The 14,993-nt window shown below is 38.2% G+C and overlaps 2 protein-coding genes across 5 annotated transcripts in view; one reads left to right on the top strand and one right to left on the bottom strand.

Moving 5' to 3' along the window:
- The window catches only part of LOC128866594 (potassium channel subfamily K member 15), a 70,154-nt gene extending 58,713 nt beyond the window's left edge, over window positions 1-11,441 (top strand). For all 4 annotated transcript variants that reach the window (XM_054107454.1, XM_054107455.1, XM_054107457.1 and 1 more), the window contains exons 2-9: window positions 7,221-7,641; window positions 7,713-7,869; window positions 7,941-8,068; window positions 10,017-10,249; window positions 10,312-10,541; window positions 10,608-10,734; window positions 10,795-10,896; window positions 10,958-11,441. In XM_054107454.1, coding sequence (XP_053963429.1) covers window positions 7,503-7,641; window positions 7,713-7,869; window positions 7,941-8,068; window positions 10,017-10,249; window positions 10,312-10,541; window positions 10,608-10,734; window positions 10,795-10,896; window positions 10,958-11,026 — 1,185 coding nt within the window. In that variant the 5' untranslated portion in view covers window positions 7,221-7,502 and the 3' untranslated portion in view covers window positions 11,027-11,441. The remainder of the gene's footprint in view (window positions 1-7,220; window positions 7,642-7,712; window positions 7,870-7,940; window positions 8,069-10,016; window positions 10,250-10,311; window positions 10,542-10,607; window positions 10,735-10,794; window positions 10,897-10,957) is intronic.
- A 103-nt stretch (window positions 11,442-11,544) lies between these two features.
- On the bottom strand, window positions 11,545-13,369 carry LOC128866593 (uncharacterized). Its single transcript, XM_054107452.1, has one exon. It carries the CDS (start codon window positions 13,215-13,217, stop codon window positions 11,886-11,888), a length of 1,332 nt encoding a protein of 443 aa, XP_053963427.1. The 5' UTR covers window positions 13,218-13,369; the 3' UTR covers window positions 11,545-11,885.
- Between the last annotated feature and the right edge of the window lie 1,624 nt (window positions 13,370-14,993).

Consider the following 14,993-nt stretch of genomic DNA (forward strand, 5'->3'; position numbering starts at 1 on the left):
ACATAAACAACAATGTCAGCCATGAGATCCAGCGAAGAATAACTCTTGCCAATAGGTGCTACTTTGGGCTGGGTAGGCAAGTGAAAAGCAGAGCTCTCTCTCGATACACGAAAAAAGTTCTACCAATTACTAGTCCTCCCGGTCTTACTATATGGCGCTGAATCCTGGACATTGACGATCATCGATGGACGGTTATTAGGAGCTTTTGAGAGAAAAATTCTTCGCAAGATCTATTGCCCAATTTGTGTAAATGATTATGCGTCATCGAATACGATGGAACCACGAGCTGTACGCCGACATCGACTTAGTAAAGCGCGTTGAAATTCAGCGACTGCGCTGGCTAGGTCACGTTGAGCGAATAGACAATAACGCTCTGTTCAAAATGCACAAAAAAGAACGTCCTCATCTACGTTGTAAGGACCAATTCGACAACGACCTGCCAGCCCTTGGTATTTCTAACTGGTGTTAACGCGCGCAATGCAGAAGCAATTGGGACAATATTTTGGTAGCGGCCAAGACCAACCTTCGGTTTCAGTTGCCAGCTTAGTCAGTAGGTAAGACTTTTTTTTGTTTCCAAGACTGAAGAGACCCATGAAAGGACGGCATTTTGCGATGATTGTGGATATAAAAATCGAATCGCTGCGAGAGTTCAAGGACATACCTAAATGTGCATATCAGAACTGCTTCGAGGATTGGAAAAAATGCTGATATATTATATCTGAGGGTGACTTCCTTGAAGGAGATAAAATAGAAATTGATGAATAAATAAGTATTTTTTTGAGAAAAATGGAAATTCGCCGTATTATTTTAACACACCCCGTATACCTGTTCCAACACCACAAACCATATTTGAACCATCTGTGAAGACTGTATTGTCGAAATCGTTTAGTGAAAGTCCCTTACTCTATTCCTCCCTAGATCGAAAGAAAGTGCAAAACTCCATCACCGTTCCATCACCGATGGGATGATGTAATCAGTCCTCTCCGAGGAGTACTGAGTTTGTCGCAATAATAGACTGGTGTGATGATAAGTTTTTTCCCTCCAGCCATCCGTTTCATTCAACCTAAATGCACTCATGGCTGAGCCAAACCTTACTAAACAGAAGCGTGAACACAGCTTGCCATCCTCAGTTTGAAGTTGCTCGAAAATGCCATTGAATTTTACAATAGGCTGAGTCATGACTCAATGAATATGAATGGCGCTTCTCAGTTGAACAAAACCGCAAAAAAACTACGACAAGGACGACCCAAAATCAAGGATTTCTTTGAATATCGTGGGGTGCCGCCTGGCCAAAAAGTGAATAGGGAATATAATATGGGCATATTGAAATGTTTGGGGAAAATTGTTCATCGTAATAGTCCGAAATATTAGAGAAGCAACTCGTGGTTTCTTTACTACGACAATACGCCATGTCATCTTTTATGCCAGCATATAACTAAAAACTAACCCGGCATTAGATGCTCTGGTTGGTCTAACACCACTTGATGCTTTCATCCAAGGAGAGGCATTGAAGGCCATCTGCAGGCTGAAACACAATAGGAGCAGGTACGGCCCCTGTCCGACATTGGAAAACATAGAAGGCACGGACTTCGATCCGACGATTCTCTCCATGCCCCTTGACTCCATGCCATCAAGAGTCGTATTTGAAAAGACATACCGTGTAATGCTGCCAGAGCCTCAATTGTGGGCATGTGAAAATGAGCCTGGCAAACACTGTTTTCGGATTTTCACGGATGGCTCCAGGACCGAGCACGGCTCCGGCTCTGGGGTCTACCTGGAATCCAGCGAAACAAGACTGCACTTTGCTCTTGGAATTGATGCATCTGTGTTTCAAGCGGAGGTATTGTGGAAAACAGATGGAGAGGCAGATCTACATATACATATGTATCTGCTGCAGCGACAGCCGAGCTGCGCTCATGGCTTTAGACAGTCCCCAAACCACATCAGGGGTGGTCGACTCCTGTAAATCCAGCCTGAACTATGTCGTAGACATAATAGCCTCATGCTAACGTGGGTCTCAGGACACGTGGGTATCGTGGGTAACGAGATCTCTGACTCCTTAGCTAGGCCAACCTGCTCGGGCCTGGAGCCCGTTCTGACACTCCCTTCTGCAGCCATCAAAGCGACGGTTAACAAATGGGTTACTGCAACCCACAAGCGATCTTGGCAAGCTGATAGAGGCTGCAGATGGACTAAACTGATGTTACCTGTCATGTTCGACCCACTGTCGCAAATCTTCCTGTCATTAAATAAAAGGGACTGCAGACAACTGGTTGGACTGATGACGGGCCACATGGAAAAGGTGGGCATCTCAGACAGTGTACTCTGCCCAGCTTATGAAGAGGACGATGAGGCGGGGGACCACTTCCTCTGCGTCTGCCCCGCATGCGCTCGAATCAGCTTTGTGGTCTTTGGCACTGATGTGTTAAGAAGCGACCATCTTGGCTTCTTGGCACCACAAGATCTACTCAGATTTCTTCGGAGGTCGGGTAGACTTAAAGAAAATTAAAAGGGAACACGAGTGCAATGGACTTAATTGTGTCTGAGTGCGGTACTTGTTGTCCCGACAAAAGAAATAGTAATAATAATAATTGGGGTGCGTCTTGGTGTTGTTCCACAAATGGAGGAACCTACAGTTTCAAACCAACTCCGAACGGCAAATGGTTTTTTCATGAGAATCTTTTTCAAGGCATAAAATACACTTGGAGGCTTGCCATTTCCAGCCGAGTGGTAACAACTATTAGAAAAAACTTTTTCTTTATTTTTAGGGTTTCATGCACGGAGGTTCGAATCTACGCACTCCCGAACGGTAGTCACACACCAACCAATTCAGCTACGACAGCCGCTCACCATTTAACCAAAAACAACATTAATATCGTTCCGCAAGCTCCGTACTTACCTGACATGGCGTTGCCTGACTATGTACTTCCTTCTCCCGAGACTCAAGTTACCATTTCACGGAAAGTAGTTTGAAATGAAAGGGAAATGAAAGAACAATTTGCCAAAGAAGCTCGAGTTGATTCCAGTTTGTAGAGCCACGTAAGAAGATACAAACACACACACACACTTTTATGTGTGTTATTATTTACCAGTTCGTGACGCACTCGAAGTAATGGCTGTGTATATACAAATAGTTTTTTAAGTCGTTGATTTAAACCCAACGATTCATTCACCTGATATTTGAGGTTATGTGACGACATTTATTGAATTTTAAAATGCAATTAAAATTGTTTACTTTTCGAAACGAGGCAGACAAACAAGGGTATGAATGTATGTGAATCTGAGTCACTATTTGTTAGCTAATTTGGCATAGTTGTTATTTTGTACTAAAAGCTGGTTGAGGCACAACACAAAATACGTGAACATCTCTGTATACAAATGTATTTATGTACTGTATTTATGTTTATATGTATGAAGAATAAACATTTTTACGCATTCACTTCCGAGCATATCCGCACACTTGTCTCGACTCACGTGTTCACCTATAGGGTATGGCTTTTTTTCTGAAATCATATTTATCTACATATTAGAAAAAAATAGGAAATTAACACATTCGATGTAACTTCGACGCAAATTTCTTTCCAGAAGTTGGTGCGAGCCTACCTTATGAGTAATATGAGCAGGTAGTTAAGGCGCCAAAGTTTCGAATGTTATTTCAGTGAAATATTTTGCCAGTGGGTACTCTCAGTGACTTTAAAATATCAAAACATCAAAATATTTTTATAACTTTACTGCCTGATTGAAAGAAGGCCAGTACAGCCTTCTACACCTACAAATCTATGTTCGGTAAAAATGGGGACTCAAGCCACAGGTCGTGCTGTGGATGTACAACGCAGTGGGTTTTGCCAATTTTAGCGTATGCATGCCAGGTTTGGTGGAAAGGTCTTCGGAGGAGGGTGCATTGGCATCACCGGAGCTTGTAAAACTTGCCCCAGTGCTGCCCTGAATGTCGTTTTGGCCTTACTTCCCATCGAATTCGCATTTCTGGAGGCAATCTCTCAAGGGACATGGTAGCATTTTCGGGCAGTTAACACCATATTTCTCCAAACTTTGAACAGATCTCTCTATCCGCAAACTATAGTTTGAGGGTCGTGCTAGAGCAATCTTTCCAAAAAGGCAGGATTGGATCGAGGGGAAAATCTGCGCTGAAACTTGCACCTCTGTCTTCACTAACGGTTCCAAGATGGAATCGGGAGTCGTAGCAGGGGTTTTCTCTAATCCAACCAATTTATCTATCTCCTATAAGCTGCCGAATACTGCTAGTGTTTTTCAAGCAGAAGTCTTTGCGATCCTGCAGGCATGCAAAATGCTTAGGGAACGCGGAAGCGAGGGGATATTAATATTTTCTCCGATAGTCAAGGCGCGATCAAAGCTCTGACGACGCCATGGTGCAGAAAAAACTTTGAAACTAGTAAACTCTTGTAACGAGGAGATTAAATCTCTTGGGTGCACAGGTAACATTTCTCTGATCTGGGTTCCAGGACCTAGGAACATAGAGGGGAGTGAAATCGCTGATGAGCTTGCCAGGAAGGGGACATTTTTCATTTTCCGACAAATCCAACAACTTGTAACTGTCTGGGGAGCGTCTCAATCCCTTCTCCTAACCATGGCTGGATAAGTGCCGCCTAGCTTGGGCCATTGGCACCTTCAGGCCCTCCAAATCATCCCGATGGCATCATACCTGCCCAACTGCAGAAATCTGCGGAGGTGTCATGCCGTTGGTTAACCCCTATCTATGCGAACTCTATAGCCAGGGGCTATATACCAAGATTGTGGAGGGCCCCTCAATAGAGGGCGCTCCGTTGGTGTTTTCTTGCAAAGTGAAGGTTCCAAGATCTAATCCTTGACAGTAACCTTACTTGGATGCCCAGCATTTTGGAGAGAATAAGGAAAACAACAATTGCCTAGTGTGGATGCAATGGCGTTATTGGAAAAAAATAGGGCCTCTCGCCTAAAGTTGTATTTTGGCTCTATAATACCATTATTAAACCAATTCTGTTGTATGGAGTAAGTTTGTTTCGTGAAACTCACTGGAATGGATGGCATCGATAAAAAAGCAGGAGAGAATCCGGTAACTAAACAAGCAGCTAATTGGCTGTTCTCTTTTGTAATAACTCTCATGGAGGTTAATATCCGCTCGGACAGCCAAGCGACAATCAGAGCCCGATGATGTAGCTAATTAGACTCTCTTATGTAGCATGGGATAGGTTTTATCCCAACCCCGGATAATTTCATAAGAGAGTCAAAATTATATTTTCCCAACAACCTTGCTCTACTCCAGTTACAAAGGACGGGTTCTACTGTTTCTTCCTCTTCCTCGTCTCTACAACTTCTGCAGTATTCATGCTATAATATTACTAGCCTTGAAGAGTGCCTATCAGCCAATGACCGGTGACACAAGCCACTACCTTCGAGATGTTCTCTCTTGAGAGGTTAAGCAACTCTCCTGATCTCCTCTTATCTATTTGCGGCCAAATTAGCCTGGTTGTAACAGATGTATTTTCTTCTCTCCATGAGATTAGTACCCTTTCTAGCTAGCTCATCGGTCCTGCAATTTCCTTAAATTCTCTATTTCCCCGAACCCATATAAGGCTGACCTTAAAGATAGTGCTAGACAGATCATTTAGAGCTGCCTGGCATTCCTGAGCAACCTTTGATCTTAGTATAACTGCCTCCATTGATGTGCGTCTGGCTATCCGAGAAGATACTTATTTATCGTTGTTCTTGTTACGGCGTGTGTGTTAAGATACAAAGTTACCTTCTTTATGGCTACGACTTCTGCCTGATATACGCTACAGTAGTCCGGATGTCGGACCGATAAATCTAATTCTAAAATTATTTTGAAAAAACTACATAGCCTACTTCATTTTCTAGCTTGGATCCATCCGTGTAGAAGTTTATTTCCCCTCTTCTCAATGGTCTTTGAGTTTGCCACACTCTTCTCGACAGAATGTTAGAGTGTTGAAGAGCCTGTTGAAGGTGGGTTTCGGGAAAGAGCAGCCGATTTCTTGGTTATAAAACTACTCATAGTAGTAGTATAGAATAGTATAGAAGCGTGGATGAACCGCCGTGTCTTCCACAGCACCATACTGTTAAGCCGAAGCGCTGAAGCGGCGGCCACGTGTTTTCCTACCAGATTTAGAGCGCTTCATTAAGAGTGCTCCTTAAAGCACCGGTAATGCATAAGAATGCAGTTCTTTGACTTTACACAGCAGTTTCATACAACTTGCCTTTTGAGTTGATGGCCACCACACAAGTATTCCATATAGGCCGAACTACCGAAATGTAAAGCGAGTGTGTGATACGAGGTGTTAATCCCCATTTGATTCCGACCGCTTTTTTGATGCATACATCAACTTCAATTTCCTCTTAAGAAATAAGGTAAACACAATGAAAATAATATAATATCTCTGTTTACATTTCCCCCTTCAAATTTTAAAGTAGAATTTTGAAAAAATCTATTATTTTTGCATATTTTCAAAGTTTAGACATTTAAGTATATGTCAATAGGAGAATTTTTTAAAATTCTTATTATTTCATGAGCTATAGCCATTTTGGTGACATGACATCGGTTCCGATCCATCTTGTCCGAAAAACTTTGAACGCGTTTTCCTCATAACTACTTTTTTCGAGCTGTCGGTAAGGAGTTCTAATGAACCGATTTACTTCAAATTTAAGGAGGATGTTCTTTAGACATTCCTTCATCGGATGGCCCATGCTCGAAACAATTAATTTAGAATTAAAAAAAAAAATCGGAATTGTTGAAAAAATTAGTAAAAAAAATTTTTTTTTTTCAAACAGCCGCCATATTATGAAGAAAAAATTGTTTAACGTGTCCAAGGCACATTCAATAGCGGTATCTATTATATGTAACTAAGAATCCGTTTGGTTTTTATTTTTCAGATCACCAGGAGGGTGGGAATCATGCACGCAGGACACCCTCTTTTTTTTTTTGACCCCCTACTTTGACTGCGCATAAATTTGTCAATTTTGATTGTTTTTTTGCGTTAGTTTTTAATGTAATAATTAATAATCAATAAACAAAGAATAAAAAGTGAAGAGTAAAAATTGTTTTTGTTTCCTTTGTGCAGCGCTTCAAAAACCGGGCGAAATTCATGACTCTACACCAGAATACCCCCTTAAATAAATAAAAAATTTATTGCAATATTCCCCATACCACAGCCATGAAAATAATTAAATTTACTTCCTTCTCCTTTCAGTTGCCGTCCAATTATTATTTTAGCTTCGAAATTCCCAACCATCTAATGTTAGATTCGATATTCCCAAAAGCATGTCAACTGCTACGAAACAGAAACGATACTTTTTGCTATTCGGAGCCACGCACAGCTCCTCATCACTTATCCTTCGCTCGCTAAAACTCTTCTTTACGAAGCATCGTCGAAGAAGATAAAAACGCGCGCGCTCAACTCCGCTCCTACACAGAAAGGAAAGCGGTGAGAGTGTTGCTAGAGAGTTGGCACAGACCGAGCTCTCCAAGGAAAATGTCCTCACGGCGTAGCTCATTTCGCAAACGACAAAAACCACCAATCGAACGATTTAAGGATCGATGTCGACAGTTTACGGCTTTTATGTTCAGCAATGTTGGCATCATATTACTGGTAATTTTCTATACAATTGGAGGTAAGTGAAAAACCATCTTACGAAAATTTATAAATATTTTTTTTTAATGAGATCACTTCAAACACTCGTAGGTGCCTTTATTTTTCAAGCAATTGAATTATTCGAATACGAAAGACTTAGCTCGCATAAAATTGTTAAACCCAATGCAACTTTAATATGCGCTCAAAAGATTTGGCAAATTACGGCGCAGAACATAAGTTTCTACGATAACGCCTATTATAGGGAAAGGTATGTATGTGTGTATGTTTTGAGGTTGAGAGTTATTTTTTTCAGCAGCTTTCAAATTTCCTATATTGCAGAGTAAATGAAATTTTGTTGCAATTCCAACGGGAAATGGCACATGAAAATCTGATCGATCCAGACATTGACAAGCAATGGAGCTTTTCGGGCGCATTCCTTTACTCATTAACGGTTATAACAACAATAGGTAAATTAAAATAACAAAAATTTAAATAAAATAAGTAAAATAAGATCGCAAGGTGCTTTCCATGTCAACAAAACGTTAGGTAGGTATTTAAAGAAGAGTATCTCAAAACTGTCGAATTTGGAGTACCGAAAACTGTGCGCATGGTTAAAACACAACAATGCGCGATATAAAAGTACTTTGGGTATTTATCAATCGCAGCCTTCGTAAAATTGTGCGCGTTTTCAGGCCTAATACCATCACTAACACCAACCTCTGAGCATTCACGCCGCAGGTGCCCGTTTATCTTGAAAGGCGACGGCGAAAGTGGAAATGGATCGATCACACAGCGTTCGGAGATGTCACAAAAGCAGCCCTAGGCTGTAACTCGCAAGACAGTCGGAGATGTGGTAGGCCATCTTACACGTGGAGACGACTAGTGGAAGCAGAAGCACTATGGGAATACATATAAATGAATATACCTTCTGCTCAAATATGAACGACACGTTATTAATAAAACGGTCCGCGGATGACATATGGCAAAAATAAATTTTTTGTTTTTTGGTAGAACTGTTATAAGCTTACATGGCAAATTTCAGTGCGATATGTCACATAGTTTTTTTTCTGTGCTACTGTAAACAAGTCAAGCTCGAGTGTGTTCTTCTTTCCATTTTTTTCTTAAATTCTGAGTGCCCCTAACCTCTTAACTTATTTTTATTTTATAGTTTTTAATATTTTTATTTTTTATTTGACCTCAATTCATTTTATAATATGTTATTTAACTTTTTTATTATTTTTTACCTTATTTTAGTTTATTTTATTAAATTTTTAGCTTATAATATATTATTTTAACTTATTTTAATTTATTTTTTTTTTAAATATTTTTTAATGTCTTTCATCTATTCTTATTTAATTCATTTCATCTCACAGCCACATATTTTATCTCAATTTCTTTTATGCTATATTTTTATCCTACTTTATTTAATTTTTTACCTTATTTTAGTTCATTTTACCCCATTTGTTACCTTATTATATAATTTTTTTAACTTAATTTGTTCTATTTTGTTATCTTATTGAATGCTTTTCATCTATTCCTTTTCAATTCTTTTTATCTCATTTTGTTTTATTTTATATTGTTTCATATTTTGATCCTACTTAATTTAATTTTTTTTACCTTATTTTAGTTTATTTTATTGAATTTTTTAGCTTATAATATATTATATTAACTTACTTTTTTTTATCTCTTTAATGTCTTTCATCTATTCTTATTTAATTCCTTTTATCTCATTTAATTTTATTTTATATTATTTTAGTTAATTTTGGCCAATTTTTTACCTTATTATTTATTATTTTAACTTCATTTATTTTATATTTTCTATCTTATTTAATATTTTTATCTATTCTTATTTATTTATTTTATCTTATTTTAATTTATTTTATTTTATTTTGTTTTATCTCATTTTGTTTTATTTTATATAATTTAATTTTTTATCTTATTTTATTTAATTTTTTTAACTTATTTTAGTTTATTTCTTCCATTTTTTAACTTATTACATATTATTTTAACTTGATTTATTTTATTTTTTCTATCTTATTTAATATTTTTATCTATTCTTATTTAACTCATTTTATCTTTTTTAATTTTATCTTATTTTATTTTTATTTATGTAATTTAATTTTTTATTTAATTTTATTTTATATAATTTAATTTTTTTATCTTATTTTATTTAATTTTTTTTACCTTATTTTAGTTTATTTCATCCAATTTTTATATTACAATATAATATTTGATTTTAACTTACTGATTTTTTTTGTTATTTTTTATCACCAAAACCTAACCTTACCTATTGTTTTTTTATTTTTTCTATCTTATTTAATATTTTCATCTATTCTTATTTAATTCGATTCATCTTATTTTATTTCACTTGCATTTCCTTTACTTAAATATTACTTAATTTATTATTTCTTTCAGGTTACGGCAACATATCGCCCAAATCAGATTGGGGCAAATTAGTTACCATTTTATATGCAATTATCGGCATGCCACTTTTCCTACTCTATCTCTCCAATATAGGCGACGTACTGGCCAAGTCCTTCAAATGGATTTACTCCAAAGTCTGCCTGTGTCGCATTTGTCCGGGCGTTGCGCGACGGCGCATTATACGAGAGCGCCGGAAAATACGGCAGTTGGCTATGTCAAAAGCGGTAAATCTAAAATATTACACTGGCATTTCTTCATGAACACTAAAAAATCCATTCATTGATAGCTACAAGACATGGAAAGTCGCTACTCGAGCAACAGCAGCAGTGCTGATAGCAGAAGTAGCAACAGCTCTTCAGGCAGCTATTACAGCGAAGAAACCGAGAGCTCAACACAGAGCATGAGTGCGCTGGAGATCTTTGAAGAAGAAAACGATTCCGATATTGAGAGAGAAATACGCATGAACACGGACGAGATTACAGTACCATTAATGGTTTGTGTAGTCATTATGATAAGGTTAGCCACAGCATAAAAAAGTTAATTGGAAATGCGACTAAGGTGCTTTGATTTCATTTTACGTAGTTACATATTAGCTGGTGCTATTCTGTTTAGCCGTTGGGAGGATTGGGGCTACCTGGACGGCAGCTACTTCTGTTTCATCTCATTGAGTAGTATCGGTTTCGGCGATTTGGTGCCGGGCGAACGTGTGGTATGCTGCTGATTATTATCGATTAATTCAAAAAAGACAGTTCAAAATTTTAACTTTCAGATTACTGCCGATAAAGACAAAGTTGAGGTTAGTTTTATACTTTGTGCTGTTTACCTGCTGCTCGGTATGGCGCTCATTGCTATGTGTTTCAATTTAATGCAGGTATACAATTAACAAATAATTAATAATATCGAAATTCTAATACGCATACCTGAAATTTTAGGAACAAGTCATACACAATGTGCGCGCCATCAAGCGAGCCTTTAAGTCCTGCTTTCGTTGCAAGAGATGACACTACCTTAAGAAGCCTTTAGTTGCATAGCAAATCACGAACTCTTACCGCTAAGCTAAACATAAGTTATTCATACGAATATACTCGTATAAGTAATGTTTCCTAGCAGATTAAAATAGCTGTAATAACTTCGAATTGGGTAGGCGTTATAGTTTTAGATCAATACAGCGAACCGCATGTGTTCTCTTTAACTGGCAATCGACGAAAAAATTGTTAATACGAATTACGTTAAATACTTTTTACAAGCGCACGAAATAATTGTATATAAAATAGCCCGTATGATAAATTATTAAGAATTTGTATTTAAGAGAAATCTACTATTGTAAAGCCTTTATTTAAATAAATTAAATAATATATAGTGACTAGGATAACTAAAATGCCGTAAGAGGCTTAATCGTAGAGTAGTTAAAGAATCGAGCCGCTTTGTACCTACCTACCGTAATATTATTCATAAAACTCATAAAACTTATTCCAAGATGAAAAATTTTGCACAAAGTCCACAATCAAAAGACGACACAAACTTATAAAAAACTGTAATTTTATAATTACTTTATTACATACAGCTCACATAATTACAATAAACATAATAGCAGATGTAAGAGTGCCATTGTTTGCAATGAAAATATTTAATGACTAAATTTCCCTAAAACTTGTTTACCATGTTTACAGTTATGTAGTCAAAATAGTTTCACCAAACAAAGGCATTTATCTCGATAGAATTTGAGTGCAATATTAAAATAAAATGAGAATTCCTGACAAAAAAATTTTCTAATTAGACTTAAAACGCTTGTCTAAAAATTATTCCTACTAATAGACATATTTCCACTACAGGCACGCGATGTCATCGCTGAATAAATCATCATACACGTGGTAAATGCTTGAGGTGTTCAAACGTTTTTATAGATTTCGAAAGCGCTTTCTCCATCATAGAGGCTGTAGTAATATTGCAAGCGCGTAAATCGTTACTCTTATTCACTTTAGAATTGTCCTGACGTTGCCGATCCCGCACTTGCTTCGGATGCTCTAACGGCGGTACTTTGCATAAAATTTTATACTTAGGACATGTTGACGAGGCCTTGTTCACGCAAGCTTTTTTAAATTGTTTTATTAACTTCGTTGACATGTTGCGCGATCTACTAGGTAATATGAGCTGATCGAAAGCTGTTTTCACATTAAAGTCGTATTGCTTGCGACTTTTTGGTAAGGCTGCTCCCGACCGCCCTCGAGCTGGGCTTTTCGAACGTAGATGTAGCCTGGGTTGTTGCTGTTGTTTGAATGTATGTGGCGATATAGCAGTTTTGTCATCAAGGATAAGCTTCCGCCTCCTTACTTCTATCTGGTATGAACCTTTAGTTCCTTGTGTCGTAGAAGCTACTCGTTTTGAGTAGCGCGCCTTCTTTACACTGGAACTGGAAGGTCGACGCGGCACGTTAATGCCATGGCGAGAGTAAGTGCGTACTGGTGTCAAGCATTTACGCCACTTTGTAACCGTACCTAGGTATGGAATAGGTGTTTTATTTTTCGTTACATTCGGAGATTCAAATTTTGGCGATGCTCTGCTTGGCGTTAAATTGGGCACATCTGGAATATTGAATCCAGAATCACCAATAGCTGCATTTATTCGCTTATCAATTTCCGAATCTTTGCATTGTATGCTCACAGTTTTTGGGAGTGGGGATTTTCTGTCTAATTGTATGGACGAAGATCTGTTTGTACGAAGCATTTCAAATGTTTGGTATGCTTGTGCCAATGATCGTTGACGCGGCATGAAGTTTTCTTTGTCCGCGCATTTCGACTGTTGCCTTAGCATAAAAGATGTAGTCGGAGATGGCGCAGGTGCTGGCGTACTGAATGCTAGTGGAGGAGATCGTGCACTATTATTTCCATCGCCGGCTTGCAGACGCCAAGTTCTTGAGGGTGAAATGCTGTTCCCATGATGTTCTGCTGGTCTTGATAGTTGCTCTGGACTTTGAGTGGGTCGACGTTTCTTGGGAAGCAAAATCTTTGACGCATTCAGCATGTTGCAACATCTTCTATTCGGAATAATGTTTTGGAAACTTATGCGTCCTCCTTGTATTTCTGGAACAAAGATTTCTGATTCGAAACCATTTGCCTCGATGAGAACAACATTATTGCCCGACAACAGCTTTATTCGATACTCCACTTTGGAAAGATCTTTCTTGAAAGACATAACGAACTTAAAATTTTGAATGACAGAGCAATTTGGATGAAGCAAGTTTTTTGGATTTTTGTAAAAATTTAATATTCTACTCTTATTATAATCGGTAAGAAATGCAAATATAGAAACAAATCAAAAATTCTAACGTAAATAAATTTGACAGCTGCATTCAATCGCGAGGTGGCCGTACGGAAGCAAAACCACTGAGGCTGCCACTCGACTGCAAAATGAATGCTAATAATGCCATTTTTCTGTATTTATTTTTATCATATCAAAGTATAAAAGAAAAAAGAAACCTAAGCCTCTCTGCAATTCATTAGCAATTAGCAGTGATTCGAAACGAATTTCGTAATTTTCGGTAATTCGTGGATTCGATCCAGAACATGAACAGTTACATATTAATTAAATTTTACCTGACTGGTCACGTTACCGAGAAAAAAAGATAAAAAACATTCAGATTTAGAAAGCAAACCGAATTATAAAATTTACGCGTTCCCACGACAGTCGGTTCATTGTAACCGGAACGACCCGGATTTATATCCGGCCAAGGACTGTCACTTCAGCAGCATTCCTCGTATATGAACGGGGAATGTTTATGCTGCTACAACAACAACATAAAATTTACGCGCTCTATCTACATAAAAAATAATAATAATATAATATTTGGCGCCAAGACCATACCGAAATACTGAATGCCGAATTATGAAAGGTACGCACTGTAGACGATATAACAGAAGTGAAAATTTCAGGGCTGACAAAGAAAGAGGGAGAGACCCGAGAGAGAATGAGAGAGAGAGAGAGAGAAGGAATATATATTTAATAAATTCACAACATTAACAAAGAATACAAATAGACACAATTTTCAAAAAACGAAGAAGGGTCGACCAGTGTAGGTAAACGCTGGACACAAACCGTGGCAACAACGCGCACCACTCCGAGCGTTTATCAGCCGCACAAGCGCAGCGATTCCAGGACCGCAGCGACGGCACAAATTAGCGCAAGACAATACCAATAAATCCGACGCCAGAATGGATAGCACTTTATAGTACGCACAAGCACTAGCCAGGAAACGGATATAAGCGCCAAAAAAATTGGGACAAAAAAACGCGCCAAACAGTAGGCACCAAGGAAATATAACGCCAAAAAGTAGGCTCCAAAAATATATTTCCTACACATTTGCACTAACAAACAAGCGCCAAAAAGTAGACAGTGTTATTTCTCACTACAAATTAGCAACCACAAGGAAAAATTCAGGAAAAATAGCCCAAAGTGTATCTAAGATATACATATATAAGGTATAGCTCCTCTACGTTATATCTTTTTTCTCTCCCGCTGAACGAAAATGCCCAACACGTTGCATAGGCTTGAAATTTTACTCTCCATCCTCGTCCATCGACGCCTAAGAAGTTTCACTTCAAAAAATTGTAAAACAATTGGCGCGTATTCTTCTTTTAGGTGTTTGTCCGAGCTCCTTCTCCTATTTGTGGTGCGCGTTTTAATGTTAATTCACAAATGGAGAGACCTACAATTTTAAGCCAACTCCGAACGGCAAATGAGGAGCTTTTTTCGTGGCAGAAATACAGTCGGAGATTTGCCATTGCTTACCGAGGGGCGACCGCTATTTGAAAACACTTTTTCTATTATTTCTATGTACTGCCGAATGATAGTCACGCACCAACCAATTCGGCTGTGGAAAAGAACAAAACTGACAGCGGAGTTATAAGAATTAAAGGAATAAAAGAAAAAACTCGTCCTCGGTTGGAACCGTCGCCCACCCTGGAACCGCTT

The sequence above is a fragment of the Anastrepha ludens genome, chromosome 6, assembly GCF_028408465.1.
Source record: "Anastrepha ludens isolate Willacy chromosome 6, idAnaLude1.1, whole genome shotgun sequence".
Taxonomy (NCBI): Eukaryota; Metazoa; Arthropoda; class Insecta; order Diptera; family Tephritidae; genus Anastrepha; species Anastrepha ludens.

What these genes read in the sequence shown, in the direction of transcription:
- LOC128866593 (XM_054107452.1), bottom strand. Translation starts at nt 13,217, where the DNA reads ATGTCTTTCAAGAAAGATCTTTCCAAAGTGGAGTATCGAATAAAGCTG.